General features: G+C 32.0%; 1 protein-coding gene across 2 annotated transcripts in view; it reads left to right on the top strand.

Moving 5' to 3' along the window:
* The window catches only part of LOC148954103 (metabotropic glutamate receptor 8-like), a 437,295-nt gene that overhangs the window by 352,983 nt on the left and 60,783 nt on the right, over positions 1-23,529 (top strand). For both annotated transcript variants that reach the window (XM_089085905.1, XM_089085904.1), the window contains exon 13: positions 22,262-22,566. In XM_089085905.1, coding sequence (XP_088942031.1) covers positions 22,262-22,566 — 305 coding nt within the window. The remainder of the gene's footprint in view (positions 1-22,261; positions 22,567-23,529) is intronic.

Consider the following 23,529-nt stretch of genomic DNA (forward strand, 5'->3'; position numbering starts at 1 on the left):
CACACAAAAAAACTAACACACACACAAAAAAACATACACACACAAAAAAACTTACACACACACAAAAAAAATTAAACACACACAAAAACTTACAAACACACAAAAACTTACACAAACACAAAAACTTACACACACACACAAACTTACACACACACAAAAACTTACACACAAAAACTTACACACACACAAAAACTTACACAAATAAACTTACACACACACACAAAAACTTACACACACACAAAAACTTACACACACAAAAAAAATAACACACACACAAAAAATTACACACAAAAAAAACATTAAACACACACAAGCAAAAAACTTACACACACACAAACTTACACATATACACAAACTTACACACACAAAAAAACTAACACACACACAAAAAAATACACACACACAAAAACTTACACACACACACAAAAACTTAAACAAACACACAAAAACTTACACACACAAACAAAACACTTACACACACAAAAACTTACAAACAAAAATAAAAATAAACAAACAATAAATCTAACACGAATTAAATCACACACACCCACAAAAACTAAAACACACACAAAAAAATGCACACACACAAAAACTAACAAACACAAAAAAAATACTTACACACACAAAATATTACACATACACAAAAACTTACACACACACAAAAACTTACAAACACACAAAAACTTACACACACACAAAAACTTACACACACACAAAAAAAACTTTTACACACAAAAACTTACACACACACACAAAAACTTACACACACAAAAAAAATTACACACACAAAAAAAACTAACACACAAACAAAAATTTACACACACAAAAAAACTTACACACACACAAAAAAACTTACAAACGCATAAAAACTTACACACACACAAAAACACACAGACACACAGACACACACACAAAAACTTACACACACAAAAAAACTAACACACGCAGACAAAAACTTACACACACACAAAAACTTACACACACAAAAACTTACACACACACAAACAAAACTTACACACAAAAAACTTACACACACACAAAAACTTACACACACAAAAAAACTTTCACACACACAAAAACTTACACACGCACACAAAAACTTAGAAACACACAAAAACTTACACACAAAAAATTACACACATACAAAATCTTACTCACATAAACTCAAACCTACACACACAAAAAATTGAACACACACATAAACTCGCACATGCAAACAAACTTACACACACACAAACATTTACACACACACACAAAATCATACGCACAAAAACTTACACACACACACAAAAACTTACACACACACAAAAAACTTCCACACACACAAAAACTTACACACACACACACACAAACTTACACACACACAAAAAATTACTCATACACACAAAAAACTTACCCACACACAAAAAAAACTTACACACACACAAAAAACTTACACACACAAAAAAACTTACACACACACAAAAAAAACTTACACACACACAAAAATATAAAAACACACAAAAACATACACACACACAAAAAAATTACACACACAAACAAAATTACACACACACAAAAACTTACACACACATACAAAAACTTACACACACACACACAAAAACTTACACACACACAAAATCATACACACACACACAAAAACTAACACACACAAAAAAACTTACACACACTCAAAAAATTACACACACACAAAAACTTACACACACAAAAAAAAATACACACACACAAAAATTTACATAAACACAAAAATTAACAAACACACACAAACTAACACACACACACAAAAACAAACACAAACATACAAAAATACACACACACACAAAAACATACACACACAAAAACTTACACACACACAAAAAAACTTACACACACAAAAACTTACACACAAAAACAAAAACTTACACAAACATAAGAATATACACACACACAAAAACTTACACACTAAAAAACAATTACACACACACAAAAACTTACACACACAACACACACAAACATACACACACACAAAAACTTAAACACATATAAAACTTACACACACACAAAAACTTACACACACACAAAAACTTACAAACACACAAAAACATACACACACACAAAAACATACACACACACACAAAACTTACACACACACAAAAAAACTAACACACACAAACAAGCATATACACACACAAAAACTTACACACACAAAAAAAACTTACACACACACAAAAACTTACACACACAAAAACATATAAACAAAAAAAATTACACACACAAAAAAATTACACACACACAAAAACTTACACACACACAAAAACTTACACACACACAAAAACTTACACACACACACAAAAACTAACACAAACACAAAAACTAGCACACACACACGAAAAATTACAAAAACAAAAAAAATAACAAACACACACAAAACTTAAACACACACAAAAACTTACAAACACACAAAAAAACTTATACACACAAAAAAAATTACAAACACACACAAAACTTACACACATACACACAAAAACTTACACACACACACAAAAACTTACACACACACAAAAAAACTTACACACACACAAAAACTTACACACAAAAAAAAACTTACACACACACAAAAACTTACACACACACACAAAAACTTACACACACACACACAAAAAATAACACACACACAAAAAATTAAACAAACACACACAAAAACTTACACACACAAAAAAAAACTTACACACACAAAAAAACTTACACACACACACACAGAAACTTACACACACAAACACACAAGCTTAAAAACACACAAAAACTCACACACACACAAAAACTAACACACACAGAAAAACTTACACACATAAACTTACACACACATAAAAACTTACAAAAAAAGAAAAAAATATACGCACACAATCAATATTACACACACAAAAAAACTTACACACACACAAAAAAACTTACACACACACAAAAACTTACACACACACACAAAAAAACTAAAAAACACAAAATCACATACAAACACGCTAAATCTAACACACGCACAAACTATTACAGACACACAAAAAACATACACACACATAAAAACTTACACACACACAAAAACTTACACACACATAAAAACATACACACACACACACACACACAAACTAAAACAAACAAAAAAAATTAAAAAAAAACAAAAGACCAACACACACAAAAACTTGCAAACACAAAAAAAAATACACACACAAAAAATTAAACGCACAAACAAAAATACACACACACAAAAACTTAAACACGCACACACGATCTTACACACACACAAAAAAACTAACACACACAAAAAAACGTACACACACACAAAAACTTACAAACACACAAAAACTTAATCAAACATACGTACTTACACACACACAAAAACTTACACACACACAAAAAACTTACACACACACAAAAGATAACAAACAAAAACATACACACACAAAAAACTTACACAAATATAAAAACTTACACACACACACAAAAACTTACCCGCAAGAGCACTCGTACACGCACAAGCAAACATAAAGTCACACAATCACACAACCGCAAAAATTCAAATACACACACACACACAAAACTTACACACACACAAAAACTTACACACACACAAAAACTTACACACACACAAAAACTTACACACACACAAGAACATACACACACACAACCATTTACACAAAAACAAACATATACACACACACAAAAACATACACACACACACAAAAAACTTACACACACACAAGCCAATACACACACACACAAAAACATACACACACACACAAAAACATACACACACAAAAAAAAATACACACACACAAAAAAAATTACAAACACACAAAAAATAACACACACAAAAAAACTTACATACACACAAAAAACTTACACACACAAAAACTTACACACACACAAAAACTTACACACACACAAAAACTTACACACACACAAAAACATACACACACACAAAAAATAAAACACACAAACAAAACCTAAAAGATACACACACGCTAAAAAACACACAAAAACATACACACACACAATAACTTACACAAGTACAAAAATATAAGACAACACACGATCTTACACACAAAAACAAATTTAAACACACATAAAAACTTACACAAACACACATAAAAACTTACACACACACAAAAACTTAGACACACAAAAACTTACACACACACACAACAAACTTACACACACACAAAAACTTACACACACACAAGAAAACTTACACAAACTCACAAAAACTTACACACACAAAAAAAACTTACACACACACAAAAACTTACACACACACAAAAAACTTAAACACACAAAAAAACTTACACACACAAAAAAAATTACACAAACAAAAACATACACACACACAAAAAATAAAAAAAACAAAAAAAATTACACACACACACAAAAACTTACACACACACACACAAAAACTTACACACACACACAAAAAATAACAAACACACAAAAAAAGTTACAAACAAACAAAAACATACACACACACAAAAACTTACACACACACACAAAAACTTACACACACACAAAAATTTACACACGCACAAAAACTTACACACACACACAAAAACTTAAACACACACAAAAACTTACAAATACACACAAAAACTTACACACACACAAAAATAAAAACACAAAAAAAAACTTACACACACACAAAAAATATAACATACTTAAAAAAAAAATGACACACACACACAAAATATTACACACACACACAAAAACATACACACACACAAAACATACACACACACACAAAACTTACACACACACAAAAAAAATTACACACACACACAAAAACTTACACACACACAAAAACTTACACACACACACAAAACTTACACACACACAAAAACTTACACACACACAAAAACTTACACAAACAAAAAAACTTTCACACACAAAAAAACTTACACACACACAAAAAACTTACACACACACAAAAACTTACACACACACACAAAAACTTACACAACACAAAAACTTACACACACACAAAAACTTACACACACACACACACAAACTTACACACACACACAAAAACTAACACACACACAAAAAAACATACACACACACACAAAAACATACACACACACAAAAACTTACAAACACACAAAAAAACTTAAACACAAAAAAAAACTTATACAAACAAAAAAAAAATTACACACACAAAAAAAACTTACACACACAAAAACACTTAAACAAACACATAAACTTAAAAACACACAGAAACATACACACACACAAAAACAAAAAAACATAAACAAAATTTCACACACACACACAAAACTTACACACACACAAAAAACTTACACACACACAAAAACTTACACACACACAAAAACTTACACACACACACAAAAACTTACACACACACACAAAAACTTACACACACAAAAAACTTACACGCACATAAAATCTTACAGACACAAAAAACTTACACACACACAAAAACTTACACACACACAAAAACTTAAACAAAAAAAGAAACTTACACACACAAAAAAACTTACACACACACAAAAACTTAAACACACATAAAAACTTACACACACACAAAAACTTACACACACACACAAAACTTACACACACACAAAAACTTACACACACACACAAAACTTACACACACACACAAAAACTATACACACACAAAAACTTACACACACACACAACAAACTTACACACACACAAAAACTTACACACACACAAAAACTTACACACACACAAAAACTTACACACACACACACAAAACATTACACACAAACAAGAACTTACACACACAAAAAAAACTTACACACACAAAAAAACTTACACACACACGAAAACTTACTTACACAGACAAAAACTTACACACACACAAAGAAATTTACACACACAAAACTTACATACTCGCACATAAACTTACCCACACACAGAAATTTACACACACACACAAAAACTTAAACACACACAAACTTACACACACACAAAAAAACTTACACAAAAACAAAAACTTACACGAAAAAATAAAATTACACACACACAAATAATTACACACACACAAACAAACATACACACACACAAAAAAACTTACACACACAAAAAATCTTACACACACACACAAAAAATTACACACACACAAAAAATTACACAAACACATAAACACTTACACACACATAAAAACTTACACACACACAAAAACTTAAACGCAATAAAAAACATACACACACACAAAAACATACACACACACAAAAAATTACACACACAAAAAAACTTACACACACACAAAAAACTTTAACACTAACACACAATTACACACAAACAAAACATTACACACACACAAAAAACTTAGACACATAAACAAAATTAAACACACACAAAAAAATAAAAACACACAAAAAATAAAACACCCAAAAAAGCTTACACACACACAAAAAATTACACACACATAAAAACTTAAACACACAAACAAAAACTAACACACACACAAAAAATTACACACACACAAAAACTTAAACACACACAAAAACTTACACACACAAACAAAAAAATTAAACACACTCATAAACTTACACATACACCCAAAATCTTACACACACACACAAAAACTTACACACACACAAAAACTTACACACACAAAAAAACTTACACACACACAAAAAATTACACACACACACAAAAAACTAACACAAACACAAATACTAACACACACACAAAAACTTACACACACACACACAAAACTTACACACAAAAAAAAACTTAGACACACACAAAAAATTACACACACATAAACTTAAACACACACACAAAAAATTACACACACACAAAAACTTACACACACACAAAAACTTACACTCACACACAACAACTTACACACACACACAAAAACTTACACACACAAAAACTTACACACACACAAAAACTTACACACACACACACAAAAACTTACACACACACAAAAACTTACACACACACAAAAACTGACACAAACAAACAAAATTACACACACACATAAACTTACACACACAAAAACTTAAACAAACACACAAAATTACACACACACAAAACTTGCACACACACACAAAAAAACTAAAACACACACAAAAACTAACACACACAAAAAAACATACACACACACACACACACAAAAACTAACACAAACACACAAAAACTTACACACATAAAACCTCACACACAAAAAAAAACTTACACACACAAAAAAAATTAGACACACACACAAAAACTTAGACACACACAAAAACTTACGCAACACACACACACACAAAAACTTACACACAGACAAAAACATACACACACACAAAAACTTACACACACACACACACAAAAAAACTTACACGCACACACACACAAAAAAAACTTACACACACACACACACACACAGAAACGAAAAACAAATAGCGACGACACACACAAAGAGACAGCACACACACAGAGACGACAAACACAAACTGGCGACACACACACACAGAGACGACACACAAACAGACGACTTTAAATGTAAAAGCGAGCACCGAGTACGATCGCATAGCTGCAAGCATATTTAATGTTGTCATAGATGACAGCTCACCTGCTAAGACACACACTCATAGTGAGAGACAGGCAAAAAGTTAGGTTATTTTAGGTTCACTTAGGTTAGGTTAGGTGAGAGACAGGCAAAGTTAGGTGTATAGTTAGGTTAGGTTAGGTTAAGTTAGGTTAGCCTTCGTACGCGCGCGTACGTAAGTTTTTTTGTGTTTGTAAGTTTCTGTGTGTGTGTGTAAGTTTTTTGTGTGTGTTTACGTTTTTGTGTGTGTGTTTTAGTTTTTTGTGTGTGTAAGTTTTTTTTGTGTGTGTAAGTTTTTGTGTGTGTGTGTAAGTTTTTGTGTGTTTGTAATTTTTTGTTTGCTTTTAAGTTTTTTTTTGTGATTTTAAGTTTTTTTGTTTGTGTGTGTACGTTTTTCTTTTTGTGTTTGTTTTTGTGTGTGTGTATGTTTTTGTGTGTGTGTTAGTTTTTGTGTGTGTGTGTGTAAGTTTTTGTGTGTGTGTAAGTTTTTGTGTTTGTGTAACTTTTTGTGTGTTTGTGATTTTTTGTAAGTGTTTAAGTTTCTGTGTGTGTGTGTAAGTTTTTGTGTTTGTGTGTGTGTGTGTAAGTTTTTGTGTGTGTGTGTGTGTGTGTGTAAGTTTTTATGTGTGTGTAAGTTTGTGTGTGTGTGTAAGTTTTTATAAGTGTGTGTTAGTTTTTGTGTGTGTGTAAGTTTTTGTGTGTGCGTAAGTTTTTGTGTGTGTAAGTTTTTGTGTGTGTGTAAGTTTTTGTGTGTGTGTGTGTATGTTTTTGTGTTTGAGAAATTTTTAGTTTGTTTTTAAGTTTTTGTGTGTGTAATTTTTTGTGTGTGTGTAATTTTTGTGTGTGTGTGTGTAAGTTTTTGTGTGTGTGTGTGTGTTTTTATGTGTGTGTAAGTTTTTCTGTGTGTGTAAGTTTATAGTGTGTGTAAGTTTTTGTGTGTGTGTGTTTGTGTGTGTGTAAGTTTTGTGTGTGTAAGTTTGTGTGTGTGTGTGTATCTTTGTATGTGTGTAAGTTTTGTGTGTGTGTAAGTTTTTGTGTGTGTAAGCTTTAGTGTGTGTGTAGTTTGTGTGTGTGTGTGTTTGTGTGTGTGTGTAAGTTCTTTGTGTGTGTAAGTTTTGTGTGTGTGTAAGTCTTTGTGTGTGTGTAAGTCTTTGTGTGTGTCTAGTTTTGTGTGTGTGTCTAAGTTTTTGTGTGTGTGTCAGTTGTTTGTGTGTGTGTGTGTGTGTGTGTGTGTGTGTAAGTTTTTGTGTGTGTGTAGTCTTTGTGTGTGTGTGTGAGTTTCTTGTGTGTGTGTAAGTTCTTGTGTGTGTGTGTCTTTGTGTGTGTGTAAGTCTTGTGTGTGTGCAAGTTCGTGTGTGTGTGTGTGTGTGTGAGTCTTTTGTGTGTGTGTAAGTCTGTGTGTGTGTAAGTCTTGCGTGCGTGTGTCTTGTGTGTGTGCAGTCTTTGTGTGCGTGTAAGTCTTGTGTGTGTGTAAGTCTTGTGTGTGTGTGTACGTCTTTGTGTGTGTGCGTTTTTGTGTGTGTGTAAGCTCTGTGTGTGTGTAAGTTTTCTGTGTGCAAGTTTTGTGTGTGTGCAAGTCTTTGTGTGTGTGCGTAAGCTTTTGTGTGTGCGTAAGTCTTGTGTGTGTGCAAGTCTGTTGTGTGTGCGTGTAAGTCTTTGTGTGTGCGCAAGCCTTATGTGCGTGCGTCTGCGTGTGCGTAGTCTTGTGTGTGCGTCAGTCTTGTGTGTGCGTGCGTGTTTGTGTGCGTGCGTAGTCTTGTGTGCGCGTGTAAGTCTTTTGTGCGTGTGCAGCGTTTGTGTGTGTGCAGTCTCTGCGTGCGCGTCAGTTCTTGCGTGTGTGTAGCTGTGCGTGTGTGCAGCTTTGTGTGCGTCAGTCTTGTGTGTGCGCAAGTCTTTTTGTGCGTGCAAGTCTCTATGTGCGTCTGTTCGTGCGTGCAAGTTCTGTGTGTGTGTAAGTCTCTGTGTGTGTGCGTCAGTGTGCGTGCGTGCGCTTTGTGTGTGTGTAGTTCTTGTGTGTGCGTGTCTTCGTGTGTGCGTAGCCTTTGTGCGTGTGTAAGTCTTGTGTGTGTGCGTGTCGTGTGTGTGTAAGCCTTTGTGTGTGTGTGCGTTTTTGTGTGTGTGTAGTTTCTGTGTGTGTGTGCGTGTTTTGTGTGTGTGTGTTTGTGTGTGTGTGTTTGTGTGTGTGTGTTTTGTGTGTGTGTAATTTTTGTGTGTGTGTAGTTTTGTGTGTGTGTAAGTGTGTGTGTGTGTGTGTGTGTTTTGTGTGTGTGTGTGTGTAAGTGTTTGTGTGTGTGTAAGTTTTTGTGTGTGTGTAGTTTTGTGCATGTGTAGTTCTTGTGTGTGTGTGTAAGTTTTTGTGTGTGTGTGTAAGTTTTTGTGTGTGTGTGAGTTTTTGTGTGTGTGTAAGTTTTTTTGTGTGTGTTTTAGTTTTTGTGTGTGTGTCTAAAATTTTGTGTGTGGGTAAGTTTTTGTGTGTGTGTAAGTTTGTGTTTGTGTGTGTAATTTTTGTGTGTGTGTGTAAGTTTTTGTGTGTGTGTAAGTTTCTGTGTGTGTGTAAGTTTTGTGTGTGTAAGTTTTTTGTGTGTGTGTAAGTTTGTGTGTGTGCGTAAGTTTTTGTGTGCGCGTAAGCTTTGTGTGTGTGTGTGTGCGCGTGAGTTTGTGTGTGTGTGTGTAAGTTTTTGTGTGTGTACCCATTTTGAAGTTGGAAAATATTAAATGTGAATTTCTTATGTTTTAAGTGTGTTTCATGACATTCTAAGAAATGTAAAAACAAAGTTGAAAAAAAAGTTGAAAAAAAAAGCAAACAATTTCTTGAATTCACCTCTTGGATACACAATACAGAAATTTAATTCAGGAAATTATGAAAAAAAAAATTAGACGGGGTTACGTGCGCGCACGTAACCCCGTCTAAATTTTATAAACTTACACACACAAAAAAACTTACACACACACACAAACTTACACACACACATAAAACTTACACACACAAAAACTTACACACCCACAGAAACTTGAACACATACAAAAACTTACACACACACACAAAAACTTACACACACACACACACAAAAACTTACACACACACAAAAACCTACACACACACAAAAACTTACACACACACAAAAACTAACACACAAACACACACAAAAACTTACACACACACAAAAATTTAGACACACACACAAAAACTTACACACACACAAAAACTTACACACACACACAGAAACTAACACACACACAAAAACTAACAAACACATAAAAAATTACACACACACACAAAAACTAAAACACACACAAAAAAACTAACACACAAACAAAAACTTACACACACACAAAAACTTACAATCACACAAAAACTTACACACAAACACAAAACTAACACACACACAAAAAATTAAACACACACACAAACTTACACACAAAAACTTAAACACAAACAAAAACATAAAAACACAAAAAAAAAAACACACACACAAAAAATTACACAGACACAAAAAAAAATTAAAAACCCAAAAAAACTTACACACACATAAAAAATTACACACACAAAAAAACTTACACACACACAAAAACTTACACACACACACACAAAAAAACTTACACACACACACAAAAAAAAACACACACACAAAAACTTACAAACAAAAAAAAAATAAAACACACAAATAAAATTCAACACAAACAAAAACTTACACACACAAAAAAATTTAGACAAACACACAAAAAACTTACACACACAAAAACTTACACACACAAAGAAACTTACACACACATAAAAACTTACACACACACACAAAAACTTACACACAAACACAAAAACTTAAAAACAAAAGAAAACTCACACACACACAAAAACTTACACACACACAAAAACTTACACACACACACAAAAAATTACACACACACACAAATTTAGACACACACACAAAAATTTACACACACAAAAACTTACACACACAAAAAAAAACTTACACACACACAAAAACTTACACACACACAAATACTTACACACACACACAAAAACTTACACACACACACACAAAAACTTACACACACACAAAAACTTACATACACACAAAAAATAACAAACACACAAAAAATTAAAAACACACACAAAACTTAAACAAACACAAAAAATCACAAACACACAAAAACTTACACACACACAAAAACACACACACACAAAAACTTACACACATACAAAAACTTAAACACAAAAAAAAACTAACAAAAACACAAAAAAAACTTTCACACACACAAAAACTTACAAACAAACATTAACTTACACACACACAAAAAAATACACACACACAAAAACTTACACACACACAAAAAAAATTACACACACACAAAACACACAAAAATAAAAAATTACAAACAAATACTCAAGTAAAAACACAAAAAATATTACACACACACAAAAACTTACACACACACAATATCATACACACACAAAAAAACATACACACACACAAAAACATACACACACACAAAAACATACACATACACAAAAAAATACACACACAAAAAAAAACTTACACACGCACACAAAAACATAAAAACACAAAAAAACTTACAAACAAACAAAAAATTACACACAAACAAAAAAAACTTACACACAAACGTAAACTTACACACACACACACACAAAATCTTAAACACACACACAAAAACTTACTCACACACAAAAACTTACACACACATAAAAACTTACACACACAAAAAAACTTACACACACACATAAACTTACACACAAAAAAAAAATTACACACACACACAAACTTAAACACAAAAACACAAACTTAAACAGACACAAAAAAACTAAAACACACACAAAAACTTACACAAACACAAAAAAACAAACAAACAAAAAGAAAAATAAAAACAAAAAAAAAATTATACACACACATAAACTTACACACACAAAAAAAAATTACACACACAAAAACTTACACAAACACAGAAACTTACACACACATAAAAACTTACACACACACACAAAAAATAAAACACACACACAAACTTACACAAACATAAAATCATACACACACACAAAAAAACTTACACACACAAAAAAACTTACACACACACACAAATACTTACACTCACACAAAAACTTACACACACAAAAAAACTTACACACACACAAAAAATTACACACACAAAAAAACTTACAAAAACACACAAATACTTACACACACAAAAAAAACTTACACACACACACACAAACTTACACACACACAAAAAAACCGCTTTTGAATGACCACCAAGTAAACAAAAAAAACACATTGAATAAGACAACAGAGTCTCTCTAACCCCGTAAAGCTATTTTAAAAGGTACAAGAATTATTTATTTAACAAAAATCCTCGCCTTTCGAATGACCACCAAGTAAAGAAAAAAAACACACAGAATAACACAAAAGAGTCTCTCAAACCCCGTAAAGCTATTTTAAAAGGTACAAGAATTATTTATTTAACACAAATCCTCGCTTTTTGAATTACCACCAAGTAAATAAAAAAACCCACAGAATAAGACAACAGAGTCTCTCAAACCCCGTAAAGATATTTTAAATGGTACAATAATTATTTATTTAACAAAAATATTCGCTTTTTTAATGACCACCAAGTAAAGAAAAAAACACACAGAATAAGACAACAGAGTCTCTCAAACCCCGTAAAGCTATGTACAAGAATTATTTATTTAACACAAATCTTCGCTTTTAAATCACCACATAGTAAAGAAAAAAAACACACAGATAAGGACAACATAGTCTCCCGATCCACGTAAGAATATTTTAAAAGGTACAATAATTAGTTATTTAACACGAATCCTTAAATTTCGAATGACAACCAAGTAAAAACAAAATCAAACGGAATAAGACAACAGAGTCTCTCAAACCCCGTGAAGCTATTTTAAAAGTTACAAGAATTATTTATTTATAACAAATCCTTGCTTTTTTAATGACCACCTAGTAAATAAAAAAACGAACATAATAAGACAACAGAGTCTCTCAAACCCCGTAAAGCTATTTTAAAAGGTACAAGAATTATTTATTTAACAAAAATCCTCGCTTTTTAATAACCAACAAGTAAAGAAAAAAACACACAGACAAAAAAAAATGAGTATATAAAAACCCGGAAGGATTTTTTAAAAGGTAAATTTATTAGTTATTTGAATCAATTATTCGATTTTTGTTCTACAAGCAAGTAAAGAAAAAAAACACACAGAATAAGGAAAAATGGACTGTCAAACCCCGAATAGCTATTTTAAAAGGTACAAGAATTAGTTATTTAACAAAATCCTTGCTTTGTGAATGCCAACCAAGAAAAGAAAAAATCATACAGAATAACACAACAGAGTCTGTCAAACCCCGTAAGGCTATTTTAAAAGGTACAATAATTATTTATTTAACAAAAATCCTCGCTTTTTGAATGACCACCAAGTAAAGAAAAAAAAACACAGAATAAGACAACAGAGTCTCTCAAACCCCGTAAAGCTATTTACAAGAATTATTTATTTAACACAAATCCTTGCTTTTTAATGACCACCAATTAAAGAAAAAAAAACACACAGAATAAGACAACAGAGTCTCTTAAACCCCATAAAGCTATTTTAAAAGGTATAAGAATTATTTATTTAAAAAAAATCCTCACTTTTTGAATGACCACCAAGTAAAGAAAAAACACACATAATAAGACAACATAGTCTCTCAAACCCACGTAAAGATATTTTAAATTTTACAATAATTATTTATTTAAAAAAAATCATCGCTTTTTTAATGAACACCAAGTAAAGAAAATAACACAGATAATAAGACAACAGTGTCTCTAAAACCCCGTAAGGCTATTTTAAAAAGTGAAAGAATTATTTCTTTAACACAAATCCTTGCTTCTGAATCACCACCAAGTAAAGAAAAAAAACATACAAAATAAGACAACAGAGTCTCTCAATCCCCGTAAAGCTATTTTAAAAGGTAAAAAAAATATTTATTTAACAAAAATCCTCGCTTTTTGAATGACCACCAAGTAAAGAAAAAACACACAGAATAAGACAACAGAGTCTCTCAAACCCCATAAAGCTATTTTAAAAGGTACAAGAATTATTTATTTAACACAAATCCTCGCTTTTTGATTTACCACCAAGTAAAGAAAAAAAAACACACAGAATAAGACAACAGAGTCTCTCAAACCCCGTAAAGCTATTTTAAAAGGTACCAGAATTATTTATTTAACAAAAATCCTCGCTTTTTGAATGACCACCAAGTAAAGAAAAAAAACACACAGAATAAAAACCCTTATTAGCTCAGATTTTACGGAAATAGTTTTATTTTTCGATCCAAAAATGGACTTAAGATTCACATTCGAATCAGAGAATTGTATTTTCCATAATTTTCTTACAAAAAACTAGAGATTACTGTCAAAAACCCTTATTAACTCAGATTTTACAGAAATAGTTTTTTTTTCGATCCAAAAAAGGACTTAAGTTTCACATTTGAACCAGAGAATTGTATTTTCCATAATTTTCTAACAAAAAAACTAGAGTTTACGGTCAAAAACCCTTATTAACTCAGATTTTAGGTAAATAGTTTTATTTTTCGATCCAAAAAGGACCTACGTTTTACATTTGAGCCAGAAAATTGTATTTTCCATAATTTTCTTACAAAAAACTAGAGTTTACGGTCAAAAAAACTTATTAGCTAAGATTTTACGGAAATAATTTATTTTTTCGATCCAAAAATGGACTTAAGTTTCACATTTGAACCAGAGAATTGTATTTTCCATAATTTTCTTACAAAAAAAAACTATAGTTTACGGTCAAAAACCCTAATTAGCTCAGATTTTACGGAAATAGTTTTATTTTTCGATCCAAAAATGGAATTAAGATTCACATTTGAATCAAAGAATTGTATTTTCCATCATTTTCTTAAAACAAATGTAGTTTATGGTCAAAAACCCTTGTTCGATCAGATTGTATGGAAATAGTTTTATTGTTCGATCCAAAACTGGGCTTAAGTTTCCTATTTGATTCAGTGAAATGTATTTTCCATATATTTCTTATAAAAAACTAGAGTTTACAGTCAAAACCCCTTCTTAGAGCAGATTTTTCAGCAATAGTTTATTTTGTGATGTAGAAATGAACTTAAGTTTTTCATTTGAACCAAAGAATTATATTCTACATAATTTTCTTACAAAAACTGGAGTTTAAAGGAAAAAAACCGCATTAGCTCGTAGTTTACATACATGGATTTATTTTGAGATCAAAAAATGGACTTAAATTTCACATTTGAACTAGAGAATTGTATTTTCCATAATTTTCTTACAAAAAAAACTAGAGTTTACGGTAAAAAACTCTTATTAACTCGGATTTTACAGAATTGGTTTACTTTTTGATCCAAAAATGGACTTAAGTTTCACATTTGAAAGCCACCATCTTAATGAATTATATTTTTTATCACAAAAAATGTCAATTGCCAAAAAAAAAATGGGGGGAGGGGGCCAAAAAGCTGGAGGGGAGGGGGCACCCTTCGATTTGGGGGATAGGGGAACTTTGGGGGGGTGATGTCTCTGCTGGTTAGGGTCATTGGTGCTTATGATCCTTGATGGTTCGTACTCACATACACCTTACTACTTGATTTGCAAGGATTTCTATGTTTTGTTCTGAATTTCTTTATTAAATTCTTTTCTTGCCATCTACATCTCTCTTAGTATGAAATTTTTAGTATACTATAACGTTGGACCCTATTTTAAACTGACAACACTGTTCAAACACTACTTATGTATTATACAGAACACATCGGAGAGGTAAAGCTAGGTCAACTCAAAATGCCATTCTATCATCGTTAGCCATTTTCATAGATTGAAGTTGTTTCAAATTTATAACAAAGTATCTGAGTTGACAACTCCGAGGGGTTACCTTAACTGATAATCAGTTTAACCCTTTTTTTCTTTTTTTCCACCTTCATACAATCCAATTTGCAAATCACTTACCCCTGTTTGCAAATGTCAATCAAACAATTCCGATTGTAAAAGCGTGTTTAATTACGTGTAGAGGTCCCATAGAATAACATAGGAAGGAACATAGGCCCTTATAATAGCATGGGAGGGAACATAAGCCCTTATAATAGCATAGGAAGGAACATGGTGCTATAGAATAGCATGGGGGGATATAAGCTCCTGGAATAGCATAGGAAGGAACATAATCCACCCAAATCCATAAGTACATGCTCTGGAAAGGTGCCAAGGAACGTAAAGTAAGCAAATAGCACAGGAAGGAAAATAAACCGAGCAAATCCATAAGTACATGCTCTGGAAGGGTGCCAAGGAACGTAAACCAAGCAAATAGCACAGGAAGGAACATAAACTGAGCAAATCCATACTTAGCATACTACTGATATGGTATTTCGCTGCAGTATCAAACCCCACAAAAGGCATCCAGAAGAAAATAAAATCAATGATATATCAGTTCATCTGGTACGGAAAACCCCCTCCAAAGCTTAAATTTACAGATATGTTTCTAATGAAAAGCCAAGGAGGCCTACAAATAATTAACACCGAAGCCAAGATAAAAGAATTTCACATGAAAACAATTATCGAAGAAATATATTTTGAAGAAACAACCCCTACGAAAAGGTATAACGCATGGGTGAGAAATGAAAGAGTGACTACCTAAATTCGGTACAAAAACATGTCGGAACTGTCAAAGAATTACTGAAAAAAAAGGATCGCAAACCCTGATAGCAAAAAATTCAACAAAACGGATATGAAACAATGGTTCATTTCGCAGGAAAACCTACATCCAGCGTTTTATTGTTTAAAAAAAATAGATTTGTGAGAAAGTCAAACTTTAGCGTAAAGAGCGAGGCGTTGACAGATAATTTCTGTTAGTTTTAAGTTTTAACGTCGTTCCTTACTTTCAGTTAAAAAAAACATGTTTTTTTTATTTAATTTTTGAATGTTTTTGAATTAATGCAGGTTTTGATATTGGCTCACCGTACATGAATAATTATAACAAAATTTGCATATTAATTTTACTTTTCTTTGGTTAAATGGCTTTCTCGAAAGTTATTAAATTTCACTTGTGAACGTTTTTATTAGTAATAGATATACATAACTTACGAATTAACTGACGTTAAGAACTTCTATATTTATAGATTTTTAATACGTATATTAGGGGGCCCGCCCCCTAGTCAATACCTTCCTCTTTAAGCTAAAGTTTGAATTTTGTCCCAGTTCTTTAAAAATTACCCCTTAATCACAAAGGTCGTTAATTAGAATAAATAGCTCTTATGAAAGTACTAAAAAATCTTTGGCTTAAAGAGCGAGGTATTGACTAGGGGGCGAACACAATCATTTACGTAATATTTTCTGTTCGTTTTAAGTTTTGATGTTGCTCCTTACTTTCATTTGAAAAACTATTTTTTATTTAATTTCTGATCTTTTTATTAATAATGATGGGAAATCCGGCGCCCCTTTCATAGCAATGTCCCTTCCCCCATGAAAACTTCCTTCATGGAAAGATCCTCCCATATAACCCCTGACCCCCCTCCCACCTACCAGAAAAAATCCCCCCTGAAAACGTCTGTATACTTCCCCATAACCAATACTATATGTTAACATTGGGTAATGTTCACAGCTTTCAGCCCTCCCCCCGGAGAATTTGGTGGATTAAGTCTTCCTAAAAGACATATTTATCATATTTTCGACCATGCCGAGCAAAATGGCTATCTCAAAATTTTGATCGGGTGACTTTGGGAAAAAAATTAGCGTGGGAGGGGGCTTAGTTGCCCTCCATTTTCTTGGTCACTTGAAAAGGTCATTAGAACTTCTATTGTCCTTTTCAATTAGCACTTCAAATATCTTCAATTACCACTTAATCTATACTATCACCCATGGGAAAAAAAACAAAAAAAGACTAAAAAAAAAAACCAAACGCCTACGTGATCTTTATTCTGGCAAAAAATTCAAAATTACCCAGTTTTGTAGATCGACATTTTTGCACCTATCCACATTTTTGTAGATAGGTGCTTGAAACCTCTACAGTAGGGTTGTCTTATACGCTGAATATGATGGTGTGATTTTAATTAAGGTTCTATAACTTTTAGGGGGTCTTTCCCCCTTTTTACGAAAATCAGCGAAATTTTCTCAGTAACTTTTGATTAGTAAGACTAAACTTGATGAAACTTATATATTTGGAATCAGTATTAAAATTTGATTCTTTTGATGTATCTATTTGTATCAAAATTCCGTTTTTTAGAGTTTCGGTTACCATTGAGCCGGGTCGCTCCTTACTTACAGTTCTTTACCACGAACTGTTTGATTTTAGAAGCATTGAAAGTAGGATAATGATAATGTTTTAATCAGGATTGAGCAGCCAAAGGGGAAATTAAAGACGAGTAATGAGGTTAAAGGAAATGAAGTAGGAAGATAATGAAAGACTCTACCTAATAGTATTTACTTGTAAAGGTGGAGTATTTCATTTCTTTCTTACTTTTTTTTTATCCTTTTTGGGGGACGGGGGTAAAAGTGATTTATATATCGGGGGAAATAGAGGTTGATGAAAAAGGATATGAAAAGTGTAATTTAAGGTCACGATGGAAGGGGTGCCCTAAGGGAGAAAGGCAGCTTGAGATATCAGATGAACCTAAAAGGTATAAGAAAATTGAAATGCAGTATACCTCTATTTTTATACCCTGGTATATTTTGCAATGCTCAATTTTTATATAATTTTAATAAATTGATTTTTTTAAGAAGTTATTTTTATCAAGAAAAGGATAGGTGACATTAGATAAATTATGAGATATTTTTAAAGAAAATTTGAAGGTCACCGAGAGGAGAGGAGGTGGGATTAAAAAAAAGAGTCAAAAGTGATTAGAGGGCAATCAGCACTCCTCTTTAGCTCATAATTTTCCAGACACTTCCAATCAGAATTTTAAGACAGGCATTTTGTTCAGCATCGCTGAATGGTCTAGTAACTATATCTTTAGGGTTATTGGGTAGGTCAACCCCCCAGAGTTATGTAATTTGCCCATTATGCTTAAAAATTAAATATTGCTTTAAAATTAAATCAAAACACGCTTTTTGTATTCTGGTTGCCAATAAGACATCTCAGCAATGTATCAAGAACGACTAAGGGTATTAAGTTCAAATTTTTGGGGCTACTTCTATTACTACTTCTGCTCTTAAAATTTTACTAAATCAAAAGAGTGTAAGTGTGTCCAGGCTGTGAAAGAATATAAATATAATTTTTTCGCAATGGTATTAACTTTTATTTATCAGGTCAACCAGAGGATGTATACGACTAAGTTAAGCACTACTATTTGTGTCATGATTTTCAAAAGAGTTTATGTTGTTAAAAATTGCTGAAAAAGTTTCTCCAGCATGCAAATAGCAGGCCAAACTATAAATTTTTAAAGGAAAACCGGAAAGATTCAAACTATTGTTTTCCATTTCCCTGAAAAAGATTTATAAAACAAACAGAAGTTAATTAAAATAAAACTTTTTCCAAAAAATAAGTTTTTTTTTTAAGTACAGAGCTCCATTAAACCAAAAATGATCAAAAATAGAATCTAATAATCTACCAAGCATACCACTACCACAAATCAGTATCAATAAATAAATGAAACCCAAAACGAGCAGAAATTAAAATAAACAACAGAGTGAAACTCAAAACAAACAGAAATTAATATGAGTAGGTTTCAAAACCCCCTCTGCTTTCTAAAAGCCAGAATATAATTTTTACTTTACTGAAAAATTCTTTTAAATGTTTTCACTTTTATAACTTTGGGAAATCAAAAATTTTAAGGAATGAATATCAGCATATGTATATAAACTGACAATGCAGATCTTTTTCAGTAAATTCATTAGAATTTTTTCAGTAAAGTGTAAATTATATTCTGGCTTTTAGAAAGCTTAAGGGCGTTGAACCCTACTCATGTTAATTTCTGCACGTTTTGAGTTTGACTCGGTTATTTATTGTAATTTCTATTCGTTTTAGGTTTCATTTATTTATTGATGCAGATTTGAGGTAGTTGTATGCTTGGTAGACTATTTGATTCTATTACCTAACAAACATAAAGTGAGTCATTCGCCAATATCCGCGATTTGCAATTCTTATATTAATTCTTATTTTAATTCTTATAATTTTGTCTTTTATTTAACTTTATTTATCTTTTAATTTTTGTTGTTTTTTCAATGGTTTTTAATGGTTTCGTTGACTTTCCACGTTTGTATTTTGTTTTTTTCTTCGGCAATTTCCTTGTTTATATTATTTTGTCCGCTCTGAAAAAGAGAGGCGGTCATTCTCTCAAAATATTCCTTTGTGTGTTTCTTCAATATTTTAGTTTGGCCTTTAATAAACCCCATTTTTGATCGTTTTCTTCCCCTAACGTAGTGATGGATTTGGGGTTGAAACCGCTTGCTGTGGTTTGGGTTGGGACGAAAGTTATTTTTTGTAATTGGTTTTTAATAGTTGAGTTTTTAATAATTAAGACTGTTTCTTTTTGCAAACAAGTTTGAAACCAAGATTCAGTTACTTTGTGCGGTCTCTGTTTGATTTTATTGATGACGCCAACCGCCAAAAAGTATCTAATTAAATTTAGGTTTTTCAAGGGAATCTGTCCGTATTACCACAAAAGCCAACTGGGAAGGGAAAATCTTCGTTTCGTAATAGCAAGGAGGCCATTATAAACGTTTCTGAAATATTGAGGTAGATACCAGTTGTATAACAAATAGATATGGCGGGAGTGTAAATAAAGAAATAGACTTTTTCTTATAAAATTGCAATTATGTTATTTAAGCAAAATATATTGAACTTTAAAAAGTGGAAAGATACGCTACGTTATTATGAAAATTAAAACTATGATCAGTAAATTTTTGAGATTTCGTCAAAGTTGACGCTGTTAATTAAAACACTATTTTTAAAAAGAAATAGTGATTAAGTAATACTTTATTGTCTATACTTAAAACCCTCGTTTAAAATGTCTTCTATATTTCTGTCTCTCTGTTATGTTTTTCTTGTTACACCCCTAAAAGAGCCAGTATTTAAGGTTTAATACATCTTTTACGAATATGCAAGTTGTGTCTTTATCTTCATTTCCTACTCTTCATTACTATCATAGTAACTAAGCGATGCCACAAAGTTAGGTGACATGCTAAACGGTTTGACCTATACAAATTGTCACAAAGAGTGCATGACCCCAAAAGATGGTTCAAGACCATTTTTTTTTTTCGACAAAAAAGATTTAAATCACTTGCTAAAATCACTAGTTGTCAGAAGTGCAAAGGCAACGAATTATGCAAAAAATATTAAATATCATTTTTTTATAGATGGTGAACAGCTATTTACTTTTCTTATGGTGGGGTGGTTTTTATAATTTACTATTTTTTGTATCAATATTTTTATACCATTTTAATTTCAACAGATTTGCTGGTATTTCTTTGTTCGCAAGTTTATCGAAGCAAACTATCATGCCACCCCTTAAGAAAATCCTGGATCCGCCACTGCACATACAGGACAGTTTTATTCGTTTTAAGTTCTAATGATGCTCTTTATTGTCATTTGAATAACTTTTTTTAATCCTAAATAGGAATGATTATTTTTTTAAAGTATCCACTATCCATAGTTTTGGTTTCTTGAGATTCACTTATTACGCTGAAAACAGCAGTAATGAATTATGTAATGACACTAATATCTTTTTATTGTATCATTTTCAGGGTTGGTGACTCTTCAGCTAATAGGGACTACAGTTTGGCTGATTATAGAGCGACCCGCAACTAAGGAAGTGTATCCCTATCCCTTAACTTCCGTTTTAAATTGTGGCATATCAAACTTATCTCTTGTGATGTCTCTTTTGTACAATATGTTTCTTATATTATTATGTACTTTATATGCTTTCAAAACTAGAAAAATCCCAGAGAACTTCAACGAAGCAAAGTATATTGGATTTACAATGTATTCAACTTGTATCATTTGGCTGGCATTCGTACCCATATATTTTGGGACAAATAATGATTATAAGGTAGGTTTTATTCCTATTATATCATTGGTCGTGTAACTTAAGAGAAAGCTTTATGGGTAACAACAGGAGCAATTGGGAGCAAAACTGTAGACTGACTTTGCTCCACCGCCATCCCGCCTTAAGGATCAAAGTATACAATAGCACATAATTTTGTAGTATTCGGGGGAAAAGTGGGATTTTTTTGGATTTTTTTTAACTTTAGTATGCTACTAAAATGTTTGACTGGCTTCTCTTATTCCTAAGAAAATTTCAGTAGTCACTCATGTTAAATCTCGAGGGCATTTGAAGATCCTCCTCAATAATCCGTCCAACCGAGCAAAAGCCTTAAACAACCGTTAACAAAAGTGTTAACAACCGTTAACAAAGACTAACTTTGTGGCATTGAAATGTTTGAAGAGGTAGGGGTTGGATGTTTTTGTTTGTTAAATCATAAATAGTAAGCCAAAAGGCTTGGTATTTACATAAAAAAATCAATTATTTCTCGTGTCACGAGTATTTTTCGTAGCTTGGATACAGGCAGTACAACAATGGATGGGTGCAGGGGTAACCACCTGAGATGACAAGGGTACTTTAGCCCACGTTGTCTAGAGAACAAAAGCATATATAATTTTGAAATTTCGCAACATTTGACACTTTTAGGTCGAAAAAGGCTTCTTGTACAACCTTGCCCCTCCCTAAAAAAATGTTTCATTTTTTGTTATTTTCCTATGTTATACCCCAAAGAAAACGTCCAAAATAATCTGAAATAGAGTTTTTTCAATGTCAAAAAGAATATTTTCTTATTTAAATAGAAAACGGCAAAATCATAAGGTAAAATCTATCTCTTGTAATTGGAATCAAAGCAAATGAACCCAAATGAAAATAGATGAAAATAAATGACCAAACTACAATGATAAAACGATACCTGGTTCATTTTCTTTCTTTGTTTTTTAAATCGAACCAAAACAGGAAAGCAAGAAACGA

The sequence above is a fragment of the Artemia sp. Qi Xiang Cuo genome, chromosome 3 (assembly GCF_049724085.1).
Source record: "Artemia sp. Qi Xiang Cuo chromosome 3, ASM4972408v1, whole genome shotgun sequence".
In the NCBI taxonomy this organism is placed as follows: Eukaryota; Metazoa; Arthropoda; class Branchiopoda; order Anostraca; family Artemiidae; genus Artemia; species Artemia sp. Qi Xiang Cuo.